Genomic DNA, 26,412 nt, shown 5'->3' with positions numbered 1-26,412 from the left:
AAAAAAAAGTGAAAAAAACAAAATTAAGGTTTATACTTCGGGAAGATTTTTCTGGCTACAGCATAGGCTGCTTTGGGCTAGGGAAAAACAGAGAGTGGGGAGATGATATAGGAGGTGATAATCTGAGGTGCTGGGGAGGCAGAGTCCAGCAGAGAGAGGCTGCAGCTGAGAATCAGATTTCACTTCCCACAGCATGAAGAGTGACCCATTGTGCTCACCTTTTCAGTCTCATATAGCAAGCATGATTAGGAGCATCCCTATTTATGTCTTACACAGTTGTTTTTATAACCTCACAGCATCTTTTTATATGGAAAACCCTAGACAGTTCTACTTGGTTATATAGACATTGCCATGTTAACTGTATCGAATTTTATCAGCTGCTACTTTTTTTTTTTTGAGATGGAGTCTCGCTCTGTCGCCCAGGCTGGAGTACAGTGGCAAAATCTCGGCTCACTGCAAGCTCCGCCTCCTGGGTTCACACCATTCTCCTGCCTCAGCCTCCCATGTAGCTGGGACTACAGGTGCCCGCCACCACTCCTGGCTAATTTTTTGTATTTTTGGTAGAGATGGGGTTTCACCGTGTTAGCCAGGATGGTCTCGATCTCCTGACCTTGTGATCCGCCCGTCTCGGCCTCCCAAAGTGATGTGATTACAAGTGTGAGCCACCGCCCCCGGCCTATCAGCTGCTATTTTAAGTGTTATTTGCTTTTTCAGTTGAAGCTTTTTTGATTTTCTTTTATTATCTTTTATTTTTTAGAGACAGGGTCTTGCTCTGTTGCTCAGGCTAGAGTGCAGTGGTGTAATCCTAGCTTACTGCAGCCTCAACTTTCTGGGCTCAAGTGATCCTTCCACCTCAGCCTCCCAAGTAGTTGGGACCGCAAGCATGTGTCTGGCTAATTTCTAAAATTTTTAAATGGAGATGAGGTCTCACTATGTTGCCCAGGTTGGTCTTTAACTCCTGGCCTCAAGTGATCCTCCTGCCTCAGCCTCCCAAATAAATTGGACTTTTCATCAAAGTCACTTAATCACGTGATACTAAAGAATTCATAATAAGAAAAAGCAGCCCATGCTTAACTCCTTCCTCATTCTTGCTGTCATTTTCCACAATTTTAGATGTTTCTTTTGTTGTTAACCCCCATATTTTTTTAAGAACAAGCCGATGTGGTTATTTCCTGATTTATTAATTTAGGCTTCTGTTAACTTCTCAGAGTAGATACAGGCTGGACTCTCCCGTTCCTAATCCCATTTGCCTCTTTGTCATCTAACACAATTTCTTCATAACTTTTAGTTAAATTAATGGCTAGTGTTTACTCATTATGTCTGTGTAAATATTGTTCACTGCTGAGCTGGGAAGTCCATCAAAACTACAATAACTTTCTTGGCCAACCCTTCAACTTTCCTGGAGTTAATAATTGCTTTTGTTTTTTATTCGCCTGGTTATTTATGTACCCATTGTTAATTTTTTCCAACTTCTTTAATATCTCTGTCACATACCTATCAACAGTAGGCTCTAAATACTTAAAATATATCAGTGCCATTATTTACCTAGAGGCCTTCCTCCCAGAGCTCACTGTCCTCCTACTCTAGTCTAGCTTGTTCTCTTTCTTTTTTTCTTTCTTTTCTTTTCCCTTCCCTTCCCTTCCCTTCCCTTCCCTTCCCTTCCCTTCCCTCCTTCCTTCTTTCCTTCTTTCCTTCCTTCTCTCTCTCTCTCTCTCTCTCTCTCTCTCTCTCTCTTCTCTTTCTTTCTTTCTCTCTCTCTCTTTTCTTTCTTTCGTTCTTTTCTTGACAGAGTTTCGCTCTTGTTGCCCAGGCTGGAGTGTAATGGCGAGATCTTGGCTCACTGCTACCTCTGCCTCCAAAGTTCAAGTGATTCTCTTGCCTCAGCCTTCTGAGTAGCTGGGATTACAGGTGCATGCCACCATACCCAGCTACTTTTTGTGTTTTTTAGTAGAGACAGGGTTTCACCATGTTGGCCAGGCTAGTCTTGAACTTCTGACCTGAAGTGATCCACCCACCCCGGCCTCCCAAAGTGCTGGGATTACAGGCATGAGCCACCACACCCGGCCAGCTTGTTTACTTTTTAAGCCTGTTATAAAGCAGTCTAGGACCCTAAGACTTCCTATCTTCTCTCATCTGTGTTGGATTTTCTATTTTCTAGATCTCACCTCTTCCTCTTTCCTGTTTACTCCTTCATTTTGCTGGAGCACATTTAGTAGCTTCCTAAGTAAGGTTTCATGAGACATATATTTTTTGAGTCTTGTATGTATGAATTCTGAAATAACAGGTATAGAATTCAAAGTTGAAAATAACTTTTCTTTAGAAATTTGAAGTTTTTTCATTGATTTCTAGCTTCCAATATTAGAAGTCTGATGTTATTCTTGAGTTAATTTTTCTAGAACTAACCTTCCACTCTTTTATAGAATGGAGTGAGAATGGGAGGGATTGAGGCTGCAGAGTGGCCTGACTGTGCAGGGTGAGAAAGGGATTCCCTGTTTGCCCCTCACCTTCATGCACACTGACCCCCTTCCTGGGGCCCAGTGCCTCCAAATGTTAAGCCTTCTGGAGTTTGTCTTCAAGGAATAAACAGGGACTCACTTGCGCCCCCTATTTTCAGCATTAGGTTGTAACTACCTGCCTTAGTTTCTTTCTTTCTTTCTTTTTTTTTTTGGGAGGGAGTCTCCCTCTGTCACCCAGACTGGAGTGCAGGGGCGCAATCTCAGCTCACTGCAAACTCCGCCTCCTGTGTTCATGCCATTCTCCTGCCTCAGCCTCCCAAGTAGCTGGGACTACAGGTGCCCGCCACCACACCTGGCTAATTTTTTGTATTTTTGTATTTTGTGTTTAGTAGAGATGGGTTTTCACCATGTTAGCCAGGATGATCACGATCTCCTGACTTTATGATCTGCCTGCCTCGGCCTCCCAAAGTACTGGGATTAGAGGTGTGAGCCCCTGCACCCCGCCCTGCCTTACTTAAAATTCCTGAACTCTCTCCTCTGTTGTGTTCTCTCCTGTATGTTTTGTTTATATGAGTTAATACTTTAAAAAATTCCTTTACCTTTCAACTGGTTGGGGAGTGAGATCAGGAAATCAACATAACCAATCTGCCACTTTAAATTGGATACCAGCTTCCATTCATGTGCCATAGAAATCTGTCCCAAGCCACTGAGTTTTTTTTTCTCTCATTTCTTGCCACTTTATTTTGGCAGGATAATTACAGGGGCATGAAGGTTGTTTTCTTGATTTTTTTTGCAGGTTATTGAGAAAGAAGCAAAACATTTTATTGATGAATCTTTTAAGACGCTTCGATCCGCTGAAGCAGCATTTGACATGCTTTTAAAATTTAAGCACATTCGTTCACGGGAGGCTGTTAATCGACAAATGATGATGAAATTTAATGATATTCTTGCACAGTACTGTAAAGAGGTAATTGAAAAATCGATAGCTGCCATAGCATTAAAGATACACTTGGCAAAATGTGAACAATTGAATTCCACTGTTATCTGTCTTTCCCATCTGAATTCAGAGAAACTAGAATTTCCCCAAATTAGCATGTTACATAATACAGGTAACCCAGACAAAGTGGGTTTGTTTATTTAGTAGAAAAATTCAATAAGAATTAAGTATATTATGATTTACTCACATTGTGGTGGGCCCTGTGTGGGTTAGTAATAATCCTGGTAATAATATTAATCATAGTTAACCATGTCCAAGGATCGTATATGTATTTATAATTAACTCGGAACAATTTACCTGGTGCTTGCATATCTCAAGTATGGTGTTAGGCACAGAGATAGAGAGATGAACAAAACACGGATTCTGCCTTTAAAGAAGTCAGTATCTAGTTGGGAAAATAGACCAAAAAATGCTTATAATCTGCTGGGCACAGTGACTCATGCCTGTAATCCTAGCACTCTGGAAGGCCGAGGCTGGTGGATTGCTTGAGTTCAGGAGTTGGAGACCAGCCTGGGCAACATAGCAAACTCTATTTCTACAAAAAATACAAAAATTATCCTGGTGTGGTGGCGTATGCCTGTGGTCTCAGCTACTTGGGAGGCAGAGGTGGGAGGGTCACCTGGGCCAAGGGAGGTCAAGGCTGCAAGTGAGCCATGATCTTGCCACTGTACTCCAGCCTGGGCAACAGAGTGAAGCCCTGTCTTAAAAAAAAAATGCTGGCCAGCTACAGTGGCTCATGCCTGTAATCTCAGCACTTGGGGAGGCCGAGGCAGGTGGATCACTTGAGGTCAGGAGTTCAAGACCAGCCTGGCCAACGTGGTGAAACCCCCTCTCTACTAAAAATACAAAAATTAGCCAGGCATGGTGGTGGTGCCTGTAATCCCAGCTACTCAGGAGGCTGAGGCAGGAGAATCACTTGAACCTGGGAGGTGGAGGTTGCAGTGAGCCGAGATTGCGCCATTGCATTCCAGCCTGGGTGACAAGAGCGAAACTTTGTCTCGAAAAGAAAAAAAAAACAAAAAAAAAAGAAAAAAATGCTTATAATCTTATTTAGAAGACAAAATGAGAATATTTGGAATGATTAGATGAGCATAAGGTAGTATAAAAAAAGGCCTAAGGTGGTCTCCTGATGTCTTAGTTTCTTTTTATTTATCTATCTATTTATTTATTTATTTATTTTTATTATACTTTAAGTTCTAGGGTACATGTGCATAACGTGCAGGTTTGTTACATATGTATACTTGTGCCATGTTGGTGTGCTGCACCCATCAACTCGTCAGCACCCATCAAGTCATCATTTATATCATGTATAACTCCCCAGTGCAATTCCTCCCCCCTCCCCCCTCCCCCCTCCCCATGATAGGCCCCAATGTGTGATGTTCCCCTTCCCGAGTCCAAGTTTCCTCATGGTTCAGTTCCTACCTATGAGTGAGAACATGCGGTGTTTGGTTTTCTCTTCTTGTGATAGTTTGCTAAGAATGATGGTTTCCAGCTGCATCCATGTCCCTACAAAGGACGCAAACTCATCCTTTTTTATGGCTGCATAGTATTCCATGGTGTATATGTGCCACATTTTCTTAATCCAGTCTGTCACAGATGGACATTTGGGTTGATTCCAAGTCTTCGCTATTGTGAATAGTGCCGCAATAAACATACGTGTGCATGTGTCTTTGTAGTAGAATAATTTATAATCCTTTGGGTATATACCCAGTAGTGGGATGGCTGGGTCATATGGTACATCTAGTTCTAGATCCTTGAGGAATTGCCATACTGTTTTCCATAATGGTTGAACTAGTTTACAATCCCACCAACAGTGTAAAAGTGTTCCTATTTCTCCACATCCTCTCCAACACCTGTTGTTTCCTGATTTTTTAATGATTGCCATTCTAACTGGTGTGAGATGGTATCTCATTGTGGTTTTGATTTGCATTTCTCTGATGGCGAGTGATGATGAGCATTTTTTCATGTGTCTGTTGGCTGTATGAATATCTTCTTTTGAGAAATGTCTGTTCATATCCTTTGCCCACTTTTTGATGGGGTTGTTTGTTTTTTTCTTGTATATTTGTTTGAGTTCTTTGTAGATTCTGGATATTAGCCCTTTGTCAGATGAGTAGGTTGCAAAAATTTTCTCCCATTCTGTAGGTTGCCTGTTCACTCTGATGGTAGTTTCTTTTGCTGTGCAGAAGCTCTTTAGTTTAATTAGATCCCATTTGTCAATTTTGGCTTTTGCTGCCGTTGCTTTTGGTGTTTTAGACATGAAGTCCTTGCCCATGCCTATGTCCTGAATGGTACTACCTAGATTTTCTTCTAGGGTTTTTATGGTATTAGGTCTAACATTTAAGTCTCTAATCCATCTTGAATTAATCTTTGTATAAGGAGTAAGGAAAGGATCCAGTTTCAGCTTTCTACTTATGGCTATCCAATTTTCCCAGCACCATTTATTAAATAGGGAATCATTTCCCCATTTCTTGTTTCTCTCAGGTTTGTCAAAGATCATATGGCTGTAGATGTGTGGTATTATTTCTGAGGACTCTGTTCTGTTCCATTGGTCTATATCTCTGTTTTGGTACCAGTACCATGCTGTTTTGGTTACTGTAGCCTTGTAGTATAGTTTGAAGTCAGGTAGCGTGACGCCTCCAGCTTTGTCCTTTTGACTTAGGATTGTCTTGGCAATGCGGGCTCTTTTTTGGTTCCATATGAACTTTAAAGCAGTTTTTTCCAATTCTGTGAAGAAACTCATTGGTAGCTTGATGGTGATGGCATTGAATCTATAAATAACCTTGGGCAGTATGGCCATTTTCAGGATATTGATTCTTCCTATCCATGAGCATGGTATGTTCTTCCATTTGTTTGTGTCCTCTTTTATTTCACTGAGCAGTGGTTTGTAGTTCTCCTTGAAGAGGTCCTTTACATCCCTTGTAAGTTGGATTCCTAGGTATTTTATTCTCTTTGAAGCAATTGCGAATGGAAGTTCATTCCTGATTTGGCTCTCTGCTTGTCTGTTACTGGTGTATAAGAATGCTTGTGATTTTTGCACATTAATTTTGTATGCTGATACTTTGCTGAAGTTGCTTATCAGCTTAAGGAGATTTTGGGCTGAGACAATGGGGTTTTCTAAATATACAATCATGTCATCTGCAAACAGGGACAATTTGACTTCTTCTTTTCCTAACTGGATACCTTTATTTCTTTCTCTTGCCTGATTGCCCTAGCCAGAACTTCCAACACTATGTTGAATAGGAGTGGTGAGAGAGGGCATCCCTGTCTTGTGCCAGTTTTCAAAGGGAATTTTTCCAGTTTTTGCCCATTCAGTATGATATTAGCTGTGGGTTTGTCATAAATAGCTCTTATTATTTTGAGGTACGTTCCATCAATACCAAATTTATTGAGCGTTTTTAGCATGAAGGGCTGTTGAATTTTGTCAAAAGCCTTTTCTGCATCTATTGAGATAATCATGTGGTTCTTGTCTTTGGTTCTGTTTATATGCTGGATTACGTTTATTGATTTGCGAATGTTGAACCAGCCTTGCATCCCAGGGATGAAGCCCACTTGATCATGGTGGATAAGCTTTTTGATGTGCTGCTGAATCCGGTTTGCCAGTATTTTATTGAGAATTTTTGCATCGATGTTCATCAGGGATATTGGTCTAAAATTCTCTTTTTTTGTTGTGTCTCTGCCAGGCTTTGGTATCAGGATGATGTTGGCCTCATAAAATGAGTTAGGGAGGATTCCCTCTTTTTCAATTGATTGGAATAGTTTCAGAAGGAATGGTACCAGCTCCTCCTTGTACCTCTGGTAGAATTCAGCTGTGAATCCATCTGGTCCTGGACTTTTTTTGGTGGGTAGGCTATTAATTGTTGCCTCAATTTCAGAGCCTACTATTGGTCTATTCAGGGATTCAACTTCTTCCTGGTTTAGTCTTGGAAGAGTGTAAGTGTCCAGGAAATTATCCATTTCTTCTAGATTTTCTAGTTGATTTGCGTAGAGGTGTTTATAGTATTCTCTGATGGTAGTTTGTATTTCTGTGGGGTCGGTGGTGATATCCCCTTTATCATTTTTTATTGTGTCTATTTGATTCCTCTCTCTTTTCTTCTTTATTAGTCTTGCTAGCAGTCTGTCAATTTTGTTGATCTTTTCAAAAAACCAACTCCTGGATTCATTGATTTTTTGGAGGGTTTTTTGTGTCTCTATCTCCTTCAGTTCTGCTCTGATCTTAGTTATTTCTTGCCTTCTGGTAGCTTTTGAATGTGTTTGCTCTTGCCTCTCTAGTTCTTTTAATTGTGATGTTAGAGTGTCAATTTTAGATCTTTCCTGCTTTCTCTTGTGGGCATTTAGTGCTATAAATTTCCCTCTACACACTGCTTTAAATGTGTCCCAGAGATTCTGGTATGTTGTATCTTTGTTCTCATTGGTTTCAAAGAACATCTTTATTTCTGCCTTCATTTCATTATGTACCCAGTAGTCATTCAGGAGCAGGTTGTTCAGTTTCCATGTAGTTGAGCGGTTTTGATTGAGTTTCTTAGTCCTGAGTTCTAGTTTGATTGCACTGTGGTCTGAGAGACAGTTTGTTATAATTTCTGTTCTTTTACATTTGCTGAGGAGTGCTTTACTTCCGATTATGTGGTCAATTTTGGAATAAGTGCGATGTGGTGCTGAGAAGAATGTATATTCTGTTGATTTGGGGTGGAGAGTTCTATAGATGTCTATTAGGTCCGCTTGGTGCAGAGATGAGTTCAATTCCTGGATATCCTTGTTAACTTTCTGTCTCGTTGATCTGTCTAATGTTGACAGTGGAGTGTTGAAGTCTCCCATTATTATTGTATGGGAGTCTAAGTCCCTTTGTAAGTCTCTAAGGACTTGCTTTATGAATCTGGGTGCTCCTGTATTGGGTGCATATGTATTTAGGATAGTTAGCTCTTCCTGTTGAATTGATCCCTTTACCATTATGTAATGGGCTTCTTTGTCTCTTTTGATCTTTGATGGTTTAAAGTCTGTTTTATCAGAGACTAGGATTGCAACCCCTGCTTTTTTTTGTTCTCCATTTGCTTGGTAGATCTTCCTCCATCCCTTTATTTTGAGCCTATGTATGTCTCTGCATGTGAGATGGGTCTCCTGAATACAGCAGACTGATGGGTCTTGACTCTTTATCCAGTTTGCCAGTCTGTGTCTTTTAATTGGAGCATTTAGTCCATTAACATTTAAGGTTAATATTGTTATGTGTGAACTTGATCCTGCCATTATGATATTAACTGGTTATTTTGCTCGTTAGTTGATGCAGTTTCTTCCTAGCCTCGATGGTCTTTACATTTTGGCATGTTTTTGCAATGGCTGGTACCAGTTGTTCCTTTACATGTTTAGGGCTTCCTTCAGGGTATCTTGTAAGGCGGGCCTGGTGGTGACAAAATTTCTAAGCATTTGCTTATCTGTAAAGGATTTTATTTCTCCTTCACTTATGAAACTTAGTTTGGCTGGATATGAAATTCTGGGTTGAAAATTCTTTTCTTTAAGGACGTTGAATATTGGCCCCCACTCTCTTCTGGCTTGTAGAGTTTCTGCCGAGAGATCTGCTGTTAGTCTGATGGGCTTCCCTTTGTGGGTAACCCAACCTTTCTCTCTGGCTGCCCTTAAGATTTTTTCCTTCATTTCAACTTTGGTGAATCTGGCAATTATGTGTCTTGGAGTTGCTCTTCTCTAGGAGTATCTTTGTGGCGTTCTCTGTATTTCCTGAATTTGAATGTTGGCCTGCCCTACTAGGTTGGGGAAGTTCTCCTGGATGATATCCTGAAGAGTGTTTTCCAACTTGGTTCCATTTTCCCCCTCACTTTCAGGCACCCCAATCAGACATAGATTTGGTCTTTTTACATAATCCCATACTTCTTGCAGGCTTTGTTCATTTCTTTTTCTTCTTTTTTCTTTTGGTTTCTCTTCTCGCTTCATTTCATTCATTTGATCCTCAATCGCTGATACTCTTTCTTCCAGTTGATCGAGTCGGTTACTGAAGCTTGTGCATTTGTCACCTATTTCTCGTGTCATGGTTTTCATCTCTGTCATTTCGTTTATGACCTTCTCTGCATTAATTAGTCTAGCTGTCAATTCTTCCACTCTTTTTTCAAGATTTTTAGTTTCTTTGCGCTGGGTACGTAACTCCTCCTTTAGCTCTGAGAAGTCTGATGGACTGAAGCCTTCTTCTCTCATCTCGTCAAAGTCATTCTCTGACCAGCTTCGATCCGTTGCTGGCGATGGGCTGCGCTCCTTTGCAGGGGGAGATGCGCTCTTATCTTTTGAATTTCCAGCTTTTCTGCCCTGCTTTTTCCCCATCTTTGTGGTTTTATCTGTCTCTGGTCTTTGATGATGGTGACGTACTGATGGGGTTTTGGTATAGGTGTCCTTCCTGTTTGATAGTTTTCCTTCTGACAGTCAGGACCCTCAGCTATAGGTCTGTTGGAGATTGCTTGAGGTCCACTCCAGACCCTGTTTGCCTGGGTATCAGCAGCAGAGGTTGCAGAAGATAGAATATTGCTGAACAGCGAGTGTACCTGTCTGATTCTTACTTTGGAAGCTTCCTCTCAGGGGTGTACTCCACCCTGTGAGGTGTGGAGTGTCAGACTGCCCCTAGTGGGGGATGTCTCCCAGTTAGGCTACTCAGGGGTGAGGGACCCACTTGAGCAGGCAGTCTGTCCGTTCTTAGATCTCAACTTCCGTGTTGGGAGATCCACTGCTCTCTTCAAAGCTGTCAGACAGAGTCGTTCGCGTCTGCACAGGCCTCTGCTGCTTCCCCTGTTGTGCCCTGTCCCCAGAGGTGGAGTCTACAGAGACAGGCAGGTTTCCTTGAGCTGCTGTGAGCTCCACCCAGTTCGAGCTTCCCAGCGGCTTTGTTTACCTACTTAAGCCTCAGCAATGGCGGGCACCCCTCCCCCAGCCTCCCTGCTGCCTTGTGGATAGATCGCAGCAGACTGCTATGTTAGCAATGAGGGAGGCTCCGTGGGCGTGGGACCCTCCCGGCCACGTGTGGGATATATTCTCCTGGTGTGCCAATTGGCTTAAAGCGCAGTATTGGGGTGGGAGTTACCCGATTTTCCAGGTGTTGTGTGTCTCAGTTCCCCTGGCTAGGAAAAGGGATTCCCTTCCCCCTTGCGCTTCTCAGGTGAGGCGATGCCTCGCCCTGCTTCAGCTCTCGCTGGTCAGGCTGCAGCAGCTGACCAGCACCAATTGTCCGGCACTCCCTAGTGAGATGACCCCAGTACCTCAGTTGAAAATGCAGAAATCACCGGTCTTCTGTGTCGCTCGCGCTGGGAGTTGGAGACTGGAGCTGTTCCTATTTGGCCATCTTGCTCCCCCCCCATCTTAGTTTCTTAATGCTGCTGGAACTAATGACCACAGATGCAGTGACTTAGAATAACACAGATTTATTCTCTTATGGTTCTGGAGGTCAAAAGTTTGCCATGGGTGCCCCTGGGTTTCCATCAAGGTGTCAGCAGGGCTGTATTCCTTTCAGGGGTCTCTAGGGGTGATTCAGTGTGTAGGCCTCCCCAAATTCTAGAAGTTCCTGGCTCCCTTTCATCTTCAAAGCCAGCAGTGGTCACTTCCACATCAAATCACTCTGACCTCCTTTTCTGCCTCCACTTCCTGTTTTAGGACCCTTGTGATTACATAGGACCTCCCCAGAAAATTCAGGATAGTTTCTCTATTTTAAGATCAGCTGGCTGACAACGTTAATTCCATCTGCAACCATAATTCCACTTTGTCATGTAACATTACATATTTTCAGCTTCTGGGGATTAGGATGTGGACATCTTTGGGAGGCCATCACTGTGCCTGCCATACCTAATTACCCTCATGAGAGCTCAGACATGCTTCTTTTAAAAACACAGGTCTGGTGACTGTAGTCAATAATAACTTAATTGTACATTTAAAAGTAACTAAAAGAGTATTAATTGGATTGTTTATAACACAAAGGATAAGTGCTTGAGGGGATGGACACCCCATTCTCCATGATGTGGTTATTACACATAGCATGTCTGTATCAAAATGTGCCCTATACCCCATAAATATATATACTTTACCCACAAAAATTAAAAACTAAAAATTAAAAAAAACCCAAAGGTCTGCCACTGTGGTCATGTCTAGAACAGATTTCAGGATCTCTAATAATTGGATCAAACCAATATACACAGTGGTTATGCTCTGTAATTGTAAGACAATTTGGAGCATTGCATATGTTAAAGAAAAGATTACTGCAGCCAGGCTTGGTGGCTCACGCCTCTACTCCCAGCACTTTGGGAGGTCGAGGCAGGCAGATTACCTGAGGTCAGGAGTTCAAGACCAGCCTGGCCAACATGGTGAAACCCCATCTCTACTAAAAATATAAAAATTAGTCGGGTGTGGTGGCGTGGGACTGTAATCCCAGCTACTTGGGAGGCTGAGGCAAGAGAATCACTTGAAACTGGGAGGCGGAGGTTCCAGTGAGCCAAGATCACGCCACTGCACTCCAGCCTGGGCAACACAGTGAGACTCCATCTCAACAACAACAACAGAACAGGCTACTACAGAGCATAAGAAAAAGTAGTAAATAATAAGTAAACAGTGAAAACACTATTCTGCATCTTAGAATATTTTTTGACATTCCACTTTTGGTTTCCTTAAATATTCAAATATTGGCTGGGTGCAGTGGCTCACGCCTGTAATCCCAGCACTTTGGGAGGCCAAGGCGGGTGGATCACGAGGTCAGGAGATCGAGACCATCCTGGTTAACATGGTGAAACCCCGTCTCTACTAAAAAATACAAAAAATTGGGCGTGGTGGCAGCCGCCTGTAGTCCCAGCTACTCGGGAGGCTGAGGCAGGAGAATAGCGTGAACCCGGGAGGTGGAGCTTGCAGTGAGCCAAGATGGCACCACTGCACTCCAGCCTGGGCCACAGAGCAAGACTCCGTCTCAATAAATAAATAAATAAATAAATAAATAAATAAATAAATAAATTCAAATCTCATCTTTCTTGGCTAACTTGTCGATGTTTATCACTTACAGAAGACATTTGATTGCTTTTCAGATTGACATCATTAATAAAATCTTTGTCCAGAACCTTGAAAATCCACCACTGTATAAGAATCACCCTCCAGTAGCAGGTGCAATATACTGGGAACGATCTCTGTTCTTTCGGATTAAGCACACCATCCTCCGATTTCAAGAGGTACAGGAGATACTGGACAGCGATCGAGGACAGGAGGTATGTTGCTCTTGCTAGAATTGGCTCCTTTTGTATTTGATGTTTTTTTTTGTTGTTTGTTTGTTTGTTTGTTTTTTGAGATGGAGTCTCGCTCTGTTGCCCAGGCTGGAGTGCAGTGGTGCAAGCTTGGCTCCCTGCAACCTCCACCTCCCAGGTTTAAGCGATTCTCCTGCCTCAGCCTCCCGAGTAGCTGGGACTACAGGCATGCACCACCACGTCTGGCTAATTATTTTTGTATTTTTAATAGAGACAGGGTTTCACCATGTTAGCCAGGATGGTCTCAATCTCCTGACCTCATGATCTGCCCGCCTTGACCTCCCAAAATTCTGGGATTACAGGTGTAAGTCACTGTGCCTAGCCCTGTATTTGATGTTTTAATCCTAGACTGGCTGCCCTCCCCGATCCCATCCAGCAGAAGCATTAGATCAGGCTGCTGCTGCCGTGCAGCAGGCTATGTAGAGTGGCTCATTTGAGAAGCAGCTCAATTTCAGACCCATGCCTGTAAGTTAGAGGGTCTTTCTGTTATCCTTGCATTTGTGCTCATATTAAACTATCTTTTGTGTTCCCTCTTTTTCTTTTCTTTTTCTTTTTTTTTTAAGACAAGATCTTGCTGTGTTGCCCAGGCTAGAGTGCAGTGGCATGATCACAGCTCACTGCAGCCTTGACCTTCTGGGTTTAAGTGATCCTCCTGCTTCAGCCTCCTGAGTAGCTGGGCCTACAGGTGTGGGCCACTACGACTGGCCCATTTTTGTATCTTTTGTAGAGATGAGTTTTCACCATGTTGCCTGCCCAGGCTGGTCTCAAATTCCTGAGCTCAAGCAATCTACCCACCTCGGCCTTCCAAACTGTTGGGTTTACAGGTGTGAGCCACCGCGCCTGGCCTGTGTTCTTTCTCTTTGGCATCTTAATACATAGGACATCTTCCAGATTGTGGTCATGTGAGCTTCTTCCTGTACTTAATTTTCAGCTTCTTTGGAGGATGCCTACCATGTTTTCGATATGATCCCACCCCCCAGCCCACTGATTTTTATCTGTTATACAGCAGAGGCTGCTAAGCCACTTCTTTGAAGATCCAGATAGTCAATATTTTAGGGGTTTGGACAGTTTCACTGCAATGACTCAACCTGTCATAGTTGCAGCAAGGTATCCCCCAGATAATACATTATGAACACGTATGGCTGTGTCCAATAAAACTTTATTTATGGATGCTGAATTTGAATTTCATATCGTTTTCTTGAGTTATATAGCATTATTGTTCTTTTGCTTTCCTTTCAATCATCTAAATCATTTTCTTCTCTTCATGTAAAAGCTGTTCTTAGTTCATGGGTATAGACCAAGGCAGTTCATGGACTGTAGTTTGCAGAAGGCTGCCAGTCAACCTAGATTTCAACTTATACCAACGATATTAGTTCATTTTGCTATAAAGAAACTGGGTAATTTGTTAGAAAAGAAGTTTAATTGGCTCACAGTTCTGCAGGCTGTACAGGAAGCGTAGCCTTCCTGGGAGGTCCCACGAAACTCCCTATCATGGCGGAAGGCGAAGTGGGGGCATTTCACATGGTGGAAGCGGGAGCAAGAGAGAGTGAAGGGGGAGGTGCTGTCCACTTTCACATGAGCAGATCTCCTGAGAACTCACTCAGCATCACCAGGACAGTCCCAAGAGGGGTGGTGCAAACCATTCACTAGAATTCTGCCTTCATGATCCAGTCATGATCCAGTTGCCTCCCAGCAGGCCCCGCCTCCAACACTGGGGATGACAATGCAGTATGAGATCTGGGGAGGACACAGATCCGTGCTATATCACCATCGCAGACCAACTCTCCAAGCTTTGGGAAAATTTATCGACTTCCTTTTTCAAAATGTGTTTATATATAATATTAATATATTTTATATTATATTATTTAATATAACTATATATATTAATCATTTATTATATTAACAATTTTTAATTATTATATTTGTAATTTATGTATACAAAATTATGTAGAGAGATATGAAAAAAGTTTATATATAGTTATATAAAAATGACCAGGTGCAGTGGCTCACACCTGTAATCCCAGCACTTTGAAAGGCCAAGGTGGGCAGATCACCTGAGGTCAGGAGTTCAAGACCAGCCTGGCCAACATGGTGAAACCCCATCTCTACTAAAATACAAAAATTAGCTGGGCGTGGTGGCATGTGCCTGTAATCCCAGCTACTCGGGAGGCTGAGTCAGGAGAATTGCTTGAGCCTGGGAGGTGGAGGTTGCAGTGAGCTGAGATCATGCCATTGCACTCCAGCCTGGGCGACAGAGTGAGACTCTGTCTCCAAAAAAAAAAGTATATAAAAATAAACGTTCATGTATAGTAATTTATATATTATATTTATAATTTATATAAATTGTGTAGAACGAGATGAAAAATGTTATTTTCAAGGGCAAAATGACAGTTGCTTGAATTCTTTGATAGGTCAAACAAAAATATTTGGAAGTGGGTAAGACGATGAAGGAGTATGAAGACAGGAAGTATGAGCAGTGGATGGAGGCGACGGAGCAGGTGCTGCCGGCCCTCATGAAGAAGAGTCTTTTGACCAAGGTGCGCTGCCCACGCCCTCATTCCATATTGCCGCGTGAGACCATGGCGTCTGCCACATTTTCTCAAGGCTTGATTTGTTGACATTCATGAAGTTGTGTCACTTTCCAGAATCAAAGACAAGGAAGGGCTAGGGATGGAGGAGAAAGGAAAGAGTAGAGATGGCATGATGCCATGGTTAGAACGTGGGCTGGAAACGGGCAGCCCTACTGACTCCTTGGGCAAGTGGCTGAACACCGAGCCTCCGTTTCCTCATTTATGAAATGCGTTTTATAAATCAGATGATGTAAACAAGCAAAGGGTTGGTTGAGCCATATATGAAACAGAGCTGGCAGTTGGCCGTCTTTAACCTGCAGAAAAATGCCCCTGATTCATCCTCTTCTTTAGCGCTGGGCCTGGCACTTAGTGAATGCTCCATAAATGAACACCTGCCAGTAGGGAGGAAAGATGCTGCCTGGCAGTTTTAGGTCTTTGGTTCCTGAAATCCTGATGTAGGGACCAAAGCAAGTGGAGGGGGCCAGGTGGGACCCCTAGGGAACAAGTGTGCTCAGATCCAACCAAAGAGGCAACTGTTCCGTGTCAGATTTTCCAGTGTTTCAAGGCAGAAGGAATTTTTAGGTGAAATTGCTCCATTTTCAAATGCCGGCTACTGAATTGATTCTTTAAAATCTCCGTTCACCAAACAAAATACATATTCCAGCCAGTTCCAGCCAGCGCCTCCGTCTGTTGGGGATCAAGGGCCCAGTGTTCATCTTTTTCATGTTCACTTTTGGTGTGGGTTGTGTTGATCCAACTGTCTCTTGGACTGTCCTGGCCGTGCTGATGGAATGTCTCTTCCACAGTCTTCCACCGCTGCGGAGGAGCCTTTGACTTTAGAAAGGGGAGCTGTTTTTGCAATCAACTTTTCACCTGCTCTCAGGGAGATTATTAATGAAACAAAGTACTTAGAGCAGCTGGGGTTCACTGTCCCTGAATTAGCAAGAAATGTTGCGCTCCAGGAAGACAAATTCCTTAGGTAAAAACATTCTTCTCTTAAATTAGCAGTAAGCTTTTTGGTCTTGGGACCCCTTTACACTCTTAAAAATTATTGAGGACCCCTCCGAAAGTTTTTGTTTTTGTGGATTTTATCCTTATGAATTCTTACCATGTTAGAAATGGAAGCTAAGGACTGGGTGTTGTGGTACTACCTGTAGTCCCAGCTACTCGGGAGGCTTAGGTGGGAGGATTCCTTGAACCTGGGAGAGTAGAGGCTGCAGTGAACCATGATTGCACCACTGCACTCCAGCCTGGGAGACAGAGCGAGACCCTGTATCCAAAAACAAATAAATAAATAAATAATAAAAGAAAAAACTGAAGCTAAGAAAAGTTTAAAATATGGGGCTGGGTGCGGCGGCTCATGCCTGTAATCCCAGCACTTTGGGAGGCCGAGGCAGGCGGATCATGACGTCAGGAGTTCAAGACTTGCCTGGCCAGCATGATGAAATCCCTGTCTCTACTAAAAATACAAAAATTAGCTGGGCGTGGTGGCTCATGCCTATAGTCCCAGCTACTTGGGAGACTGAGGCAGGAGAATTGCTTGAACCTGGCAGGCGGAGGTTACAGTGAGCTGAGATCTCACCACTGCATTCTAGCCTAGGCAACAGAGCGAGACTCCATCTCAAAAAAAAAAAAAAAAAAAAAAAAAGTTTAAAATAAAGATCAACAATAGTAAACCTATTTCATGTAATATAAATAACATCTTTAATGAGAAGTAACCAATATTTTCAAAAAAGAAAGTTAATGAGAAGAGTGATGTTTTAAATTTCTGCAAATCTCTCGATCAAGGTTGGTCTTGATCGAGACCATGGTCTTTTGCAATCTCTTGACTGCAAAAGCTTTTGATGAACTTAAAGGTGGTCTCCTCAGGTTTATGACATTCCTGTTGTGTGCAGGTACACAGATGGGATACAGCGCATGTTGGATCATTATCACACGCTCATAGGGACGTTAAATGAAGCAGAGTCCGTGCTTCTCAACGACCATTCCCAGGAGCTACTCCGAGTGTTTAGGTCTGGATATAAGAGATTGAACTGGAACTCACTAGGTAATGTCATTCATCTATTGACTGCCTTTTAGACTTGGGGATGCAAAGTAATTCTTTTAGGTTGTTTTATTTGAATTACCATTTTCATATGTTTATAGACACAATTAACAGTTTTTGAGGGTTAAGAAATACACGTTGTGGAACTTAGAACTGATCTCCAGGCTGTCGTTGGGATGAAGATAAGAGGGGTGACATTTTCACACTCTGCAGACCCAAAGCACATTTCTTCAAAAAGAAGGTCACCTTTGCTTTTTTTTTAATTAAAAATTCAATTTGGAGGTAATTATAGATCCACATGCAGTTGTTAAGAATTACTACAGAGGGAGCCTTTGTAACCTTCAGTCATTTTCCCGAAGTAGTAACTTCTTGCAAAACTAGAAGATCACAACCAGGATACTGACATTGATACAGTCGAGATAGAGAGCATCTTCACACCACAGCGAGTACTGTCAAGGCCACTTCCCTCCCGACCTTGCCCTCTCCTTAATCCCTGGCAACCAGGAATCTTTATTCAGTTTCTGTAATGTTGTCATTTCAGAGTGTTATATAAATGAGATAACACATAGCCCTTTTTTGAGTTGGCTTTTCTCGCTCAGCCTAAGTCTTCAAAGATCTGCCCTTGTTGTTGCATGTGTCAACAGTCTGTAGATTCTTGAAGAATACTCCACGGTATCAATGTGCCATAGTTTGTTCAGCCTTTCACCTCTTGAAGGACAGCTAGGTTGTTTCCAGTTTTGGCTCTTATGAATAAAGCTGCTATAAACATTTGTGTACAGGGTTTGGTGTGAACATGAGTCTTCACTTTTTCTGGGATAAATGCCCAGGAGTGCACTTGCTGAGTTGCACGGTAGTTGTGTGTTTAGTTTAAGGTTGTTGTTACTGTTGTTGTATTGAGATGGAGTTTCGCTCTTGTCACCCAGGCTGGAGTGCAGTGGCGTAGTCTCGGCTCACTGGAACCTCCACCTCCTGGGTTCAAGCGATTCTCCTGCCTCAGCCTCCCGAGTAGCTGGGATTATAGGTGCCTGCCACCACTCCGGCTCACTTTTGTATTTTTAGTAGAGAGAGGGTTTTGCCATGTTGGCCGGGCTGGTCTTGAACTCCTGGTCTCAAGTGATCCACCCACCTTGGCCTTTCAAAATGCGGGGATTACAGGTGTGAGCCACCACACTCAGCCTTTTGTTTTTGTTTTACTGTCATTCTGTCTTACAGGGTGGCTATGCCATTTTACATTTCCATCATCCATATATGAGTGACTCGGTTTCTCCACATCCTGGCCAGTTCTGCTGTCACTTTTTTTTTCTTTAGTGTTGGCCATCTGATAGCCGTGTCATGATACCTCATGGTTCTGATTTGACTTCCATAATGGCTAATGGTGTTGAGCATCTTTTCATGTGCTAATAAGCACAAATATGTCATGTGTATGACTTCTTCAGCAACATGTCTTTTTATGTCTTTTGCCTATTTTCTAATTAGATTGTTTGTTTTCTTCACTGTTGAGTTTTGAGCATCCTTTGTATACTCTAGGTACTCGTCCTTTATTGGATGGGTGGTTTGCAGATATTTTCCCCTACTCTGTAGCTTTTCTTATAGGAGGGCGTTTGGTAGAGCAAAAGCTTTACATTTCAACTAAGTCCAACGTATCCATTTTTCTTTAATGGGTTCTACTTTTGCTGTCAAGTCTAAGAATCATAAGTTTTTTTCTCTCCTGTGGTTTCTGTTTCTAAAAAGGTTATAGTATCATGTTTCACAGTACAGCTTGTGATCCATTTTGGGGTTTTTATTTTTAGAAAGTGAGACTGATCCTAAGTGCTGAGCCCGAGTTTACTGTTCATGTTCTTGCTGTTCATCTAAGCTTCAGGCCAGAGGAGGTTGCAGGCAGGTGGTATGGAGTGGAGGGTTCACGGAGCTCCAGCAATGAGAAGATAGCATGGTTGATAGTCCCTTTCTCCCCTTGGTGCTGCAGCCAGGACTGTGTAACATTTGAATAGAAGAAATGCATTGCTTGGTTGATTCTGGGCTCCGGAGTCCTTGTCCCAGTCTCTTAGGGTTCAAAGTGGATCTGTGCCACCCCGAAGACCCAAGGGGTTGGAAGGAGCACGATCTTTCCTGGGAAGGGATGCCAGTATTAACATCACAGACATCGGTAGGGGGGATGTGGAAAGACAAGGTTGGAAGCCAAATGTCTCTCTTTCTTTCTTCAAAGGTATTGGTGACTATATAACTGGTTGCAAACAGGCCATTGGGAAATTTGAGTCTCTCGTCCACCAAATTCATAAGAATGCAGATGACATTTCTTCTAGGCTGACATTAATAGAGGCCATAAATCTCTTTAAATATCCAGCTGCTAAAAGCGAGGAAGAACTCCCAGGTAGATCTGACTTCTGGGTTCTCCAGTTATGGAATTAATGAAAAAATATATTGTATATACATGCGTGTGTGTGTGTGTGTGTATATATATGTATCTATAAATACACATATGTATTTGTATATTCCATGAATGGCGTAAAACCATTTCTAATGCTCTCAGTCGTTTACTTGAAAGAATCATGGGTAGCTATTACTTTTTGTCATGTTTTATGTATTGCTTAGTTTAACCAATTCATGTTTGTTTGTTTGTTTGTTTTCTGAGATGGAGTCTCACTATGTTGCCCAGGCTGGTCTTGAACTCCTGGCCTCAGGTGATCCTCCCACCTCAGCTGTGAAAGCCTATGGTACTTTGTTGATAACTTTGTAGCAGTAAAGTGAGTTGCGATTTTTATGGGCTCACATTTACTTGTTCAAGAAAGATACTTTAAGTGGTCTTAGACTAGCCAAAAAGGAATTCAAGATATGTCAACAAGGAATTGAAGAGAAACAAGATTGCCCAAAGCTATAAAAGCCACCTTCTGGATGTGCGTAGCTGGTTGTCATTTATTTGTTGCTGAGCGTGTGTTCTGATACTGATTTGTGTTCTGCTTTGGGCCGAGGTTGGAGGCTGGTTTTGTTGTTTTTAAGACACACAGCTCATGTTTGGATTGCCGTTTCAGTGCTGTCCTTCCCTGTGTTCATGGACAGCTCTAAAAGACGTCTTTTTCTCTAGGTGTGAAGGAATTTTTTGAACACATAGAGCGAGAAAGGGCCAGAGACGTGGACCACATGGTCCGGTGGTATCTTGCCATTGGACCGCTGCTGACTAAAGTTGAGGGCCTGGTCGTCCACACCAACACAGGCAAGGCCCCCAGGCTGGCCTCCTACTACGAATACTGGGAAAAGAAAATTTATGAGGTCCTGACAAAGCTCGTTCTGAAGTAAGTACATCTTGTTGCGTGTTTTAAAATGGTGTGTGTAGATGAAAACAGTTGACAAATATGGACAGTTAGAGGGGGTGGCAAGGTGGAGAATGAAAATCAGACGGATGGTCAGGCAGCTTTCTGGCTGAAGGGCACTCACAGAGTGGAGGGATGACCTTCATGATCATGTGAGGACCCTCGACATTCCAGAAAAGAAAGGCTCCCTCTCCCCACCTCAGCTGTCTGATACTTGTGAGCCTGTGTTCAGCTGGCAGCAGAGAATCACTGTCACTCAACACTGACCAGAATCCCAGAGGACTCCCCCGTTCATGTTGAGAGTGACAGACGTGAAGGACACACAACCCATTCCCTCTTCTGCTGGTTTCAAGTCGACCCCTAGCTAGCACGGTCTGTGCGTGTTGAATGCCTGTTGCATGTGCCAGCCTCTGACACGCCAGACTCTGTCCCTTCCCTCCTGGGCCTCACCCTCAGCAGCCCACCCAGGCCAGCTGGAAGCTGAGTGCCTGGACCCCATCGCGTTGGTGGCCCACAGACTGTTCTGGAGTGTAAGGCTGATAGTTTAGGATCATTCTAGGAAATCAGCCTGTGAAATCCATCACCATTACTATCACATCTATATTGTCAAGAGCAGTGTTCCTTTTATCACACAATGTCTTCCTTATGAAGGGAACTCCAGAAGAAATGACTCTAGTCCCTTCTTTGACCCCAGCCTCACATTTTTCTTTTTTCTTTTTTGCTTTCATTTTCTTGTTTGGTTTTTATATGATACGCACTCTATGAATTGTTGACTTCATAGCTTTCCCTTTCACTTTGGCTGCTAGGAAGCTTAGAACCAAATTTGTAGCCTAAATGCAGCGGCACTTATGATTATGATTTGTATTTTTAGTCTCATCTGAACACGTAGGAAAGCTCACCTCGCACCATGTTCTGTGCTGGACTCTTTCCCATTCTCATCCCTGTTTTACAGAGGAGGATACAGAATCTTGGCAGGTTAAGTGACTTGCCTGGGACCACACAGCCAGTAAGAGAAAGGGCTGGGATTTGAACCTGGGCAGTCCGACTCCAGTATCATTTCCTGAAATGGTGTCTGATTAGTGTCTTCTTCCTTTCTTATTTTACCCCACTTTGATTTTAGGATCTCTTACTGCAGTTAAAGTATCTTTGTGAGCTGCTAAAAATATCTTTTGGGATAATACACTGAAAAATAAAACAAAAACCTTTGGTCTTCTTGTTTTCTGGACCCAGTTTGGCAAACTTCTCTAAGTTGATCCTTTAAATAACTCTGTTTTCTACGTATTTCATTTATTCTCTATTACCGCTTTTAACTTAGATTCCTAAAGCAGTCCCTTACATGGAGCTACCTCCTATAATGTTTCCCTTACTAACATGCTATGTTTTCTTTTGATCCATTTATTTATTATTATTTTTTTTATTTTTATTTTTTGAGACGGAGTCTTGCTCTGCCACCCAGGCTGGAGTGCAGTGGCCGGATCTCAGCTCACTGCAAGCTCCGCCTCCTGGGTTCCCGCCATTTTCCTGCCTCAGCCTCCTGAGTAGCTGGGACTACAGGCGCCCGCCACCTCGCCTGGCTAGTTTTTTGTATTTTTAAGTAGAGACAGGGTTTCACTGTATTAGCCAGGATGGTCTCGATCTCCTGACCTCATGATCCGCCCGTCTCGGCCTCCCAAAGTGCTGGGATTACAGGCTTGAGCCACCGCTCCTGGCCCTTGATCCATTTATTAACTCATTCATTCATCTGTTCATCCATCCATCTATTCATTCACTCATCCATCCACACATTCATCCACACATCTGTCCATCCATCCATCCATCCATCCATCATCCATCAATCCATCCATCTATTCATTCACTCATCCATCCACACATTCATCCACACATCCATCCATCCATCCATCCATCCATCCATCCATCCATCCATCCATCCATTCATTCACTCATCCATCCACACATTCATTCACACATTCGTCCATCCGTCCATCCATCCATCCATCTATTCATTCACTCATCCATCCACACATTCATCCATCCATCCATCCGTCCGTCCATCCATCCATCCATCCATCCATCCATCCATCCATCCATCCATCCAAGGTTTAGTAAAGACTGCCCTGTGCTGGCTGTTGGATTAGACTCTGGTCACAGACAAGGCCCCTGTATCCTTGCAGTTTCTCTAACCTCATAGAAAAGGCAGGACACAGGGAAACAGACGTAAAAGAGATGAGTTCTGTAAAAGAAATAAAGCCGCATGGTGTTCTGGGGAGAGAATGGAGATGCTGCTGTAATTGGGTGGTCAAGAAAGGCCATGGAAATGCCACATTTTAGTAGAGACCTGAAGATGAGGAGTGAGCTGAAAGTGGGAAGAGCTTTCTGGGGGAAGCTAAAAACTGCTGTGAAGACCCACAGGTGGGCCTTTGGTCAGTGCAATAAACAGAAAGAAGGAAGGATGAGATTGAAGGAGGGGATAATGCTGGAGAGGCTGGCAGGGGTGGATCAGGTCACAGGGAGCCTGGGAAGAAGCCATGGCAGGGAGCTTGCATTTTATCCAGACAGCCATGGGAGGCTGCTGGAGAGTTTTCAACTGGAGAGAAAGGAGGAGAGGGAGGAAGAGAGAAACAGGAAGAGGGAGAGCGAGAGAGAGGTGGAGAGAGAGGGAGAGGGAGAGAGAGAGGGAGATAGGGAGAGGGGGAGAGGGAGAGAGGAAGGGAGAAGCCTGGAGAGGGAGAGAGAAACAGGATGAGGGAAGGAGAGAAGTGGAGAGAGAGGGGAGAGAGAGAAGAGAGAAGGGGAGGGAAAAGGAGAAGGAAGGAGGGAGAAGGTGAGGGAGGGAGGTGGAGTGAAAGGGAGAGGGAGAGAGAGAAGGGAGGAGGGAGAGGGAGGAGTTAGATGTTTTTGTCTTGTTTTGTTTTTTGAGACAGGGTCTCACTCTGTCGCCAAGGCTGGAGTGCAGTGGCATGTTCATGGGTCACTGCAGCCTCGACCTCCCCATCTCAAGCAGTCCTCCCACCTCAGCCTCCCAAGTAGCTGGGACCACAGGCATGTGCCACTATGCCCAGTTAATTTATTTTAATTTTAGAGACAGGGTCTTGCTATGTTGCCCAGGCTGGTCTCAAACTCCTGGGCTCAAGTGATCCTCCCACCTCAGCCTCCCAAAGTACTGGGATTACAGGTGTGAGCCCCTGTGCCCCGCTAAATATTTTAAAATAGTGTCTCTGGCTGCCATATGAATTACTGGATGGAGGTGGGCAGGGGGAGGGGAAGCAGGGAGACGAGGCTGGAGGCTGATGAAGTTTTATCCCTGGGTGTCACATCTGCTTTGGTCTTGGAAAGGATGGAGCTGGTGGGGCAGTCTGGGTGGGGATGTGAGTATTCCTTTTTCCTCACCAGAGTTGAGCAGCTTTTGGAAGTCATTATTATTTAACTATTTTCCAACCAAAAGTTAACTCAGTTTTCTAAAAGTAGAAATGAACTATTTGTATAAATTTAGTGTAAAAAAAGAATATTTTAAATAAGACTCACTCCAGCCTGTCCAGGACAGCTTCGCAGTATGCCGTTGCCTGTACCTGTGATTTTTGTGGCCCCAGTCATTTCTGTCCATTGCTTGGTCGATTTCCCTCTAGTGGGTACTGAGTCTTTGTCATCAACCCCTCTTAGGAATTTGCAGTCTTTTAATTCTTTGATCCTTGGAAATGTCCCTCTGTTCCAAACTGAAACCATTCTGACGGCGCCTGAGATCATCCTTCATCCCAACACAAATGAGATCGACAAGATGTGCTTCCACTGTGTCCGGAATTGCGTGGAGATCACCAAGGTAAGAGCGGAGGTGCCTGCGTCCTTGCTCAGATGGCGTCTCAGGATGTCTCCGCCTCCCACAGTGCTGGGACTACAGGCGTGAGCCACTACCCGCAGCCCAAGGTGAATTCTTGACTTCCTGCCTTGTGACTTGGTCATCCCCCAATTTTCCCCACTTCAGGAAATGGCACCAACATCAACCCAATTGCTTGAGCCAGAAACTCGTCCTTGTTTCTTTTTCTCTCACCTAGCCCTGCCCAGCCCATCGGCAAGTCATCCAAACATACCTCCCATCTGTCCTCTTCTCTCCTGTCCCCCCAGTACCTTCCTATCCCAAGTGGCCATCACCGCTCTCATGGACTGTCTCCGTGACTTTCCAACAATCCATTCTCCACCACAGGTGGTCAGAATTACCTTAAACAAATACAAATCAGGCCAGGTGCAGTGGCTCACGCCTGTTATCCTAGCACTTTGGGAGGCTGAGGTGGGAGGATTGCTTAAGCCCAGGAGTTCCAGACCAGCCTGTGCAACAAGGTGAGACCCCCATCTCTACCAAAACTAAAATAAATTAGCTAGGCGTGGTGGTGCTCACCTGTGTTCCTAGCTACTTGGGAGACTGAGGTGGAGGATTGCTTGAGCCCAGGAGTTCAAGGGTACAGTGAGGTATGGTTGCACCACTGCACTCCAGCCTGGGCAACAGAGCAAGACCCTGTCTCTAAAAACAACAACAACATATCATTTCATGTCATCCCTGGTGTAAACTGCCCCACCCACCCCATGACTTAATTACACTTAGAACATAATCCAGATATCTTCGTGTGGTCTATGAGGCCCCCATGCTCTAGCCCCTGGCTGCCTTTCTGATCTCAGTCCTACAAGGATCATGCTCCCTCACACTGCAGCTTGACTGGCTGCCTGATTTTACCCCCAGCAGGTACCATGGGTTCCTCTTGCAAGGATTTCCGTAGCTGTTCCCTCACCTGGAACATTCTGCTCCCCTGACCTTCTTGTCCTCTCTCTCCCATCAGCCCTATCCCATCTTCTTCCTACCACGTACCACTTTCCGACTTTTTCTTATTTTTTCCCTTGCTTTTGTATCTATTGATCCTATCAGGCCACTAGGATGTAAAGGGATCCATGAGCCCTTTACATACAGACACAGACCGTGAGTGTTTTGTTCGCTTTGTAATCCCCAGCACCAAGAACATCGGGCCCACGGTTGGTTCTCAGTAAATGTTTTCTTTTTTTTTTTTTGAGACGGAGTCTTGCTCTGTCACCCAGGCTGGAGTGCAGTGGCCGGATCTCAGCTCACTGCAAGCTCCGCCTCCCGGGTTTACGCCATTCTCCTGCCTCAGCCTCCCGAGTAGCTAGGACTACAGGCGCCCGCCACCTCGCCTGGCTAGTTTTTTGTATTTTTTAGTAGAGACGGGGTTTCACCGTGTTAGCCAGGATGGTCTCGATCTCCTGACCTCGTGATCCGCCCGTCTCGGCCTCCCAAAGTGCTGGGATTACAGGCTTGAGCCACCGCGCCCGGCCCAGTAAATGTTTTCTGAATGAACATCTGCTGGCAGATAACCCAAAGTTTATGTCTTACCCCAAACTGGAACACAGAGCCGTCCTTGTAGGTATGGGCATCACTCCCGCAGCATGCTGACATCTTCCTCTTCACTTGGCTTCTGGAGCAAGTCAGACATGTTTCAGGCATTTTTAGGGGCATAAAAATAAGTATAGAAATCAGAATAGGGAATTTCATTTCACTGTACTTAAAAGTTGATGAATGAGGCCAGGCACGGTGGCTCATGCCTGTAATCCCAGCACTTTGGGTGGCCGAGGCGGGCGGATCATGAGGTCAGGAAACGAGACCATCCTGGCTAACATGGTGAAACTCCATCTCTACTAAAAAAAAAAAAAAAAAAAAAAAATTAGCCGGATGTGGTGGTGGGCACCTGTGGTCACAGCTGCTTGGGAGGCTGAGGCAGGAG

The 26,412-nt window shown here is 43.9% G+C and overlaps 1 protein-coding gene across 1 annotated transcript in view; it reads left to right on the top strand.

Moving 5' to 3' along the window:
* The window catches only part of DNAH10 (dynein axonemal heavy chain 10), a 184,638-nt gene that overhangs the window by 29,413 nt on the left and 128,813 nt on the right, over positions 1-26,412 (top strand). The window contains 8 exon segments of the mRNA XM_030938911.1: positions 3,253-3,423; positions 12,501-12,677; positions 15,125-15,250; positions 16,090-16,262; positions 17,179-17,330; positions 19,534-19,698; positions 20,410-20,617; positions 24,293-24,449. Of these exon segments, the coding sequence (XP_030794771.1) occupies positions 3,253-3,423; positions 12,501-12,677; positions 15,125-15,250; positions 16,090-16,262; positions 17,179-17,330; positions 19,534-19,698; positions 20,410-20,617; positions 24,293-24,449 (1,329 nt within the window).

The sequence above is a fragment of the Rhinopithecus roxellana genome, chromosome 10 (assembly GCF_007565055.1).
Source record: "Rhinopithecus roxellana isolate Shanxi Qingling chromosome 10, ASM756505v1, whole genome shotgun sequence".
Classification (NCBI taxonomy): domain Eukaryota; kingdom Metazoa; phylum Chordata; class Mammalia; order Primates; family Cercopithecidae; genus Rhinopithecus; species Rhinopithecus roxellana.
Note: the sequence above shows the minus strand (reverse complement) of the source record. Positions and strands in the feature narration are given on the sequence as shown.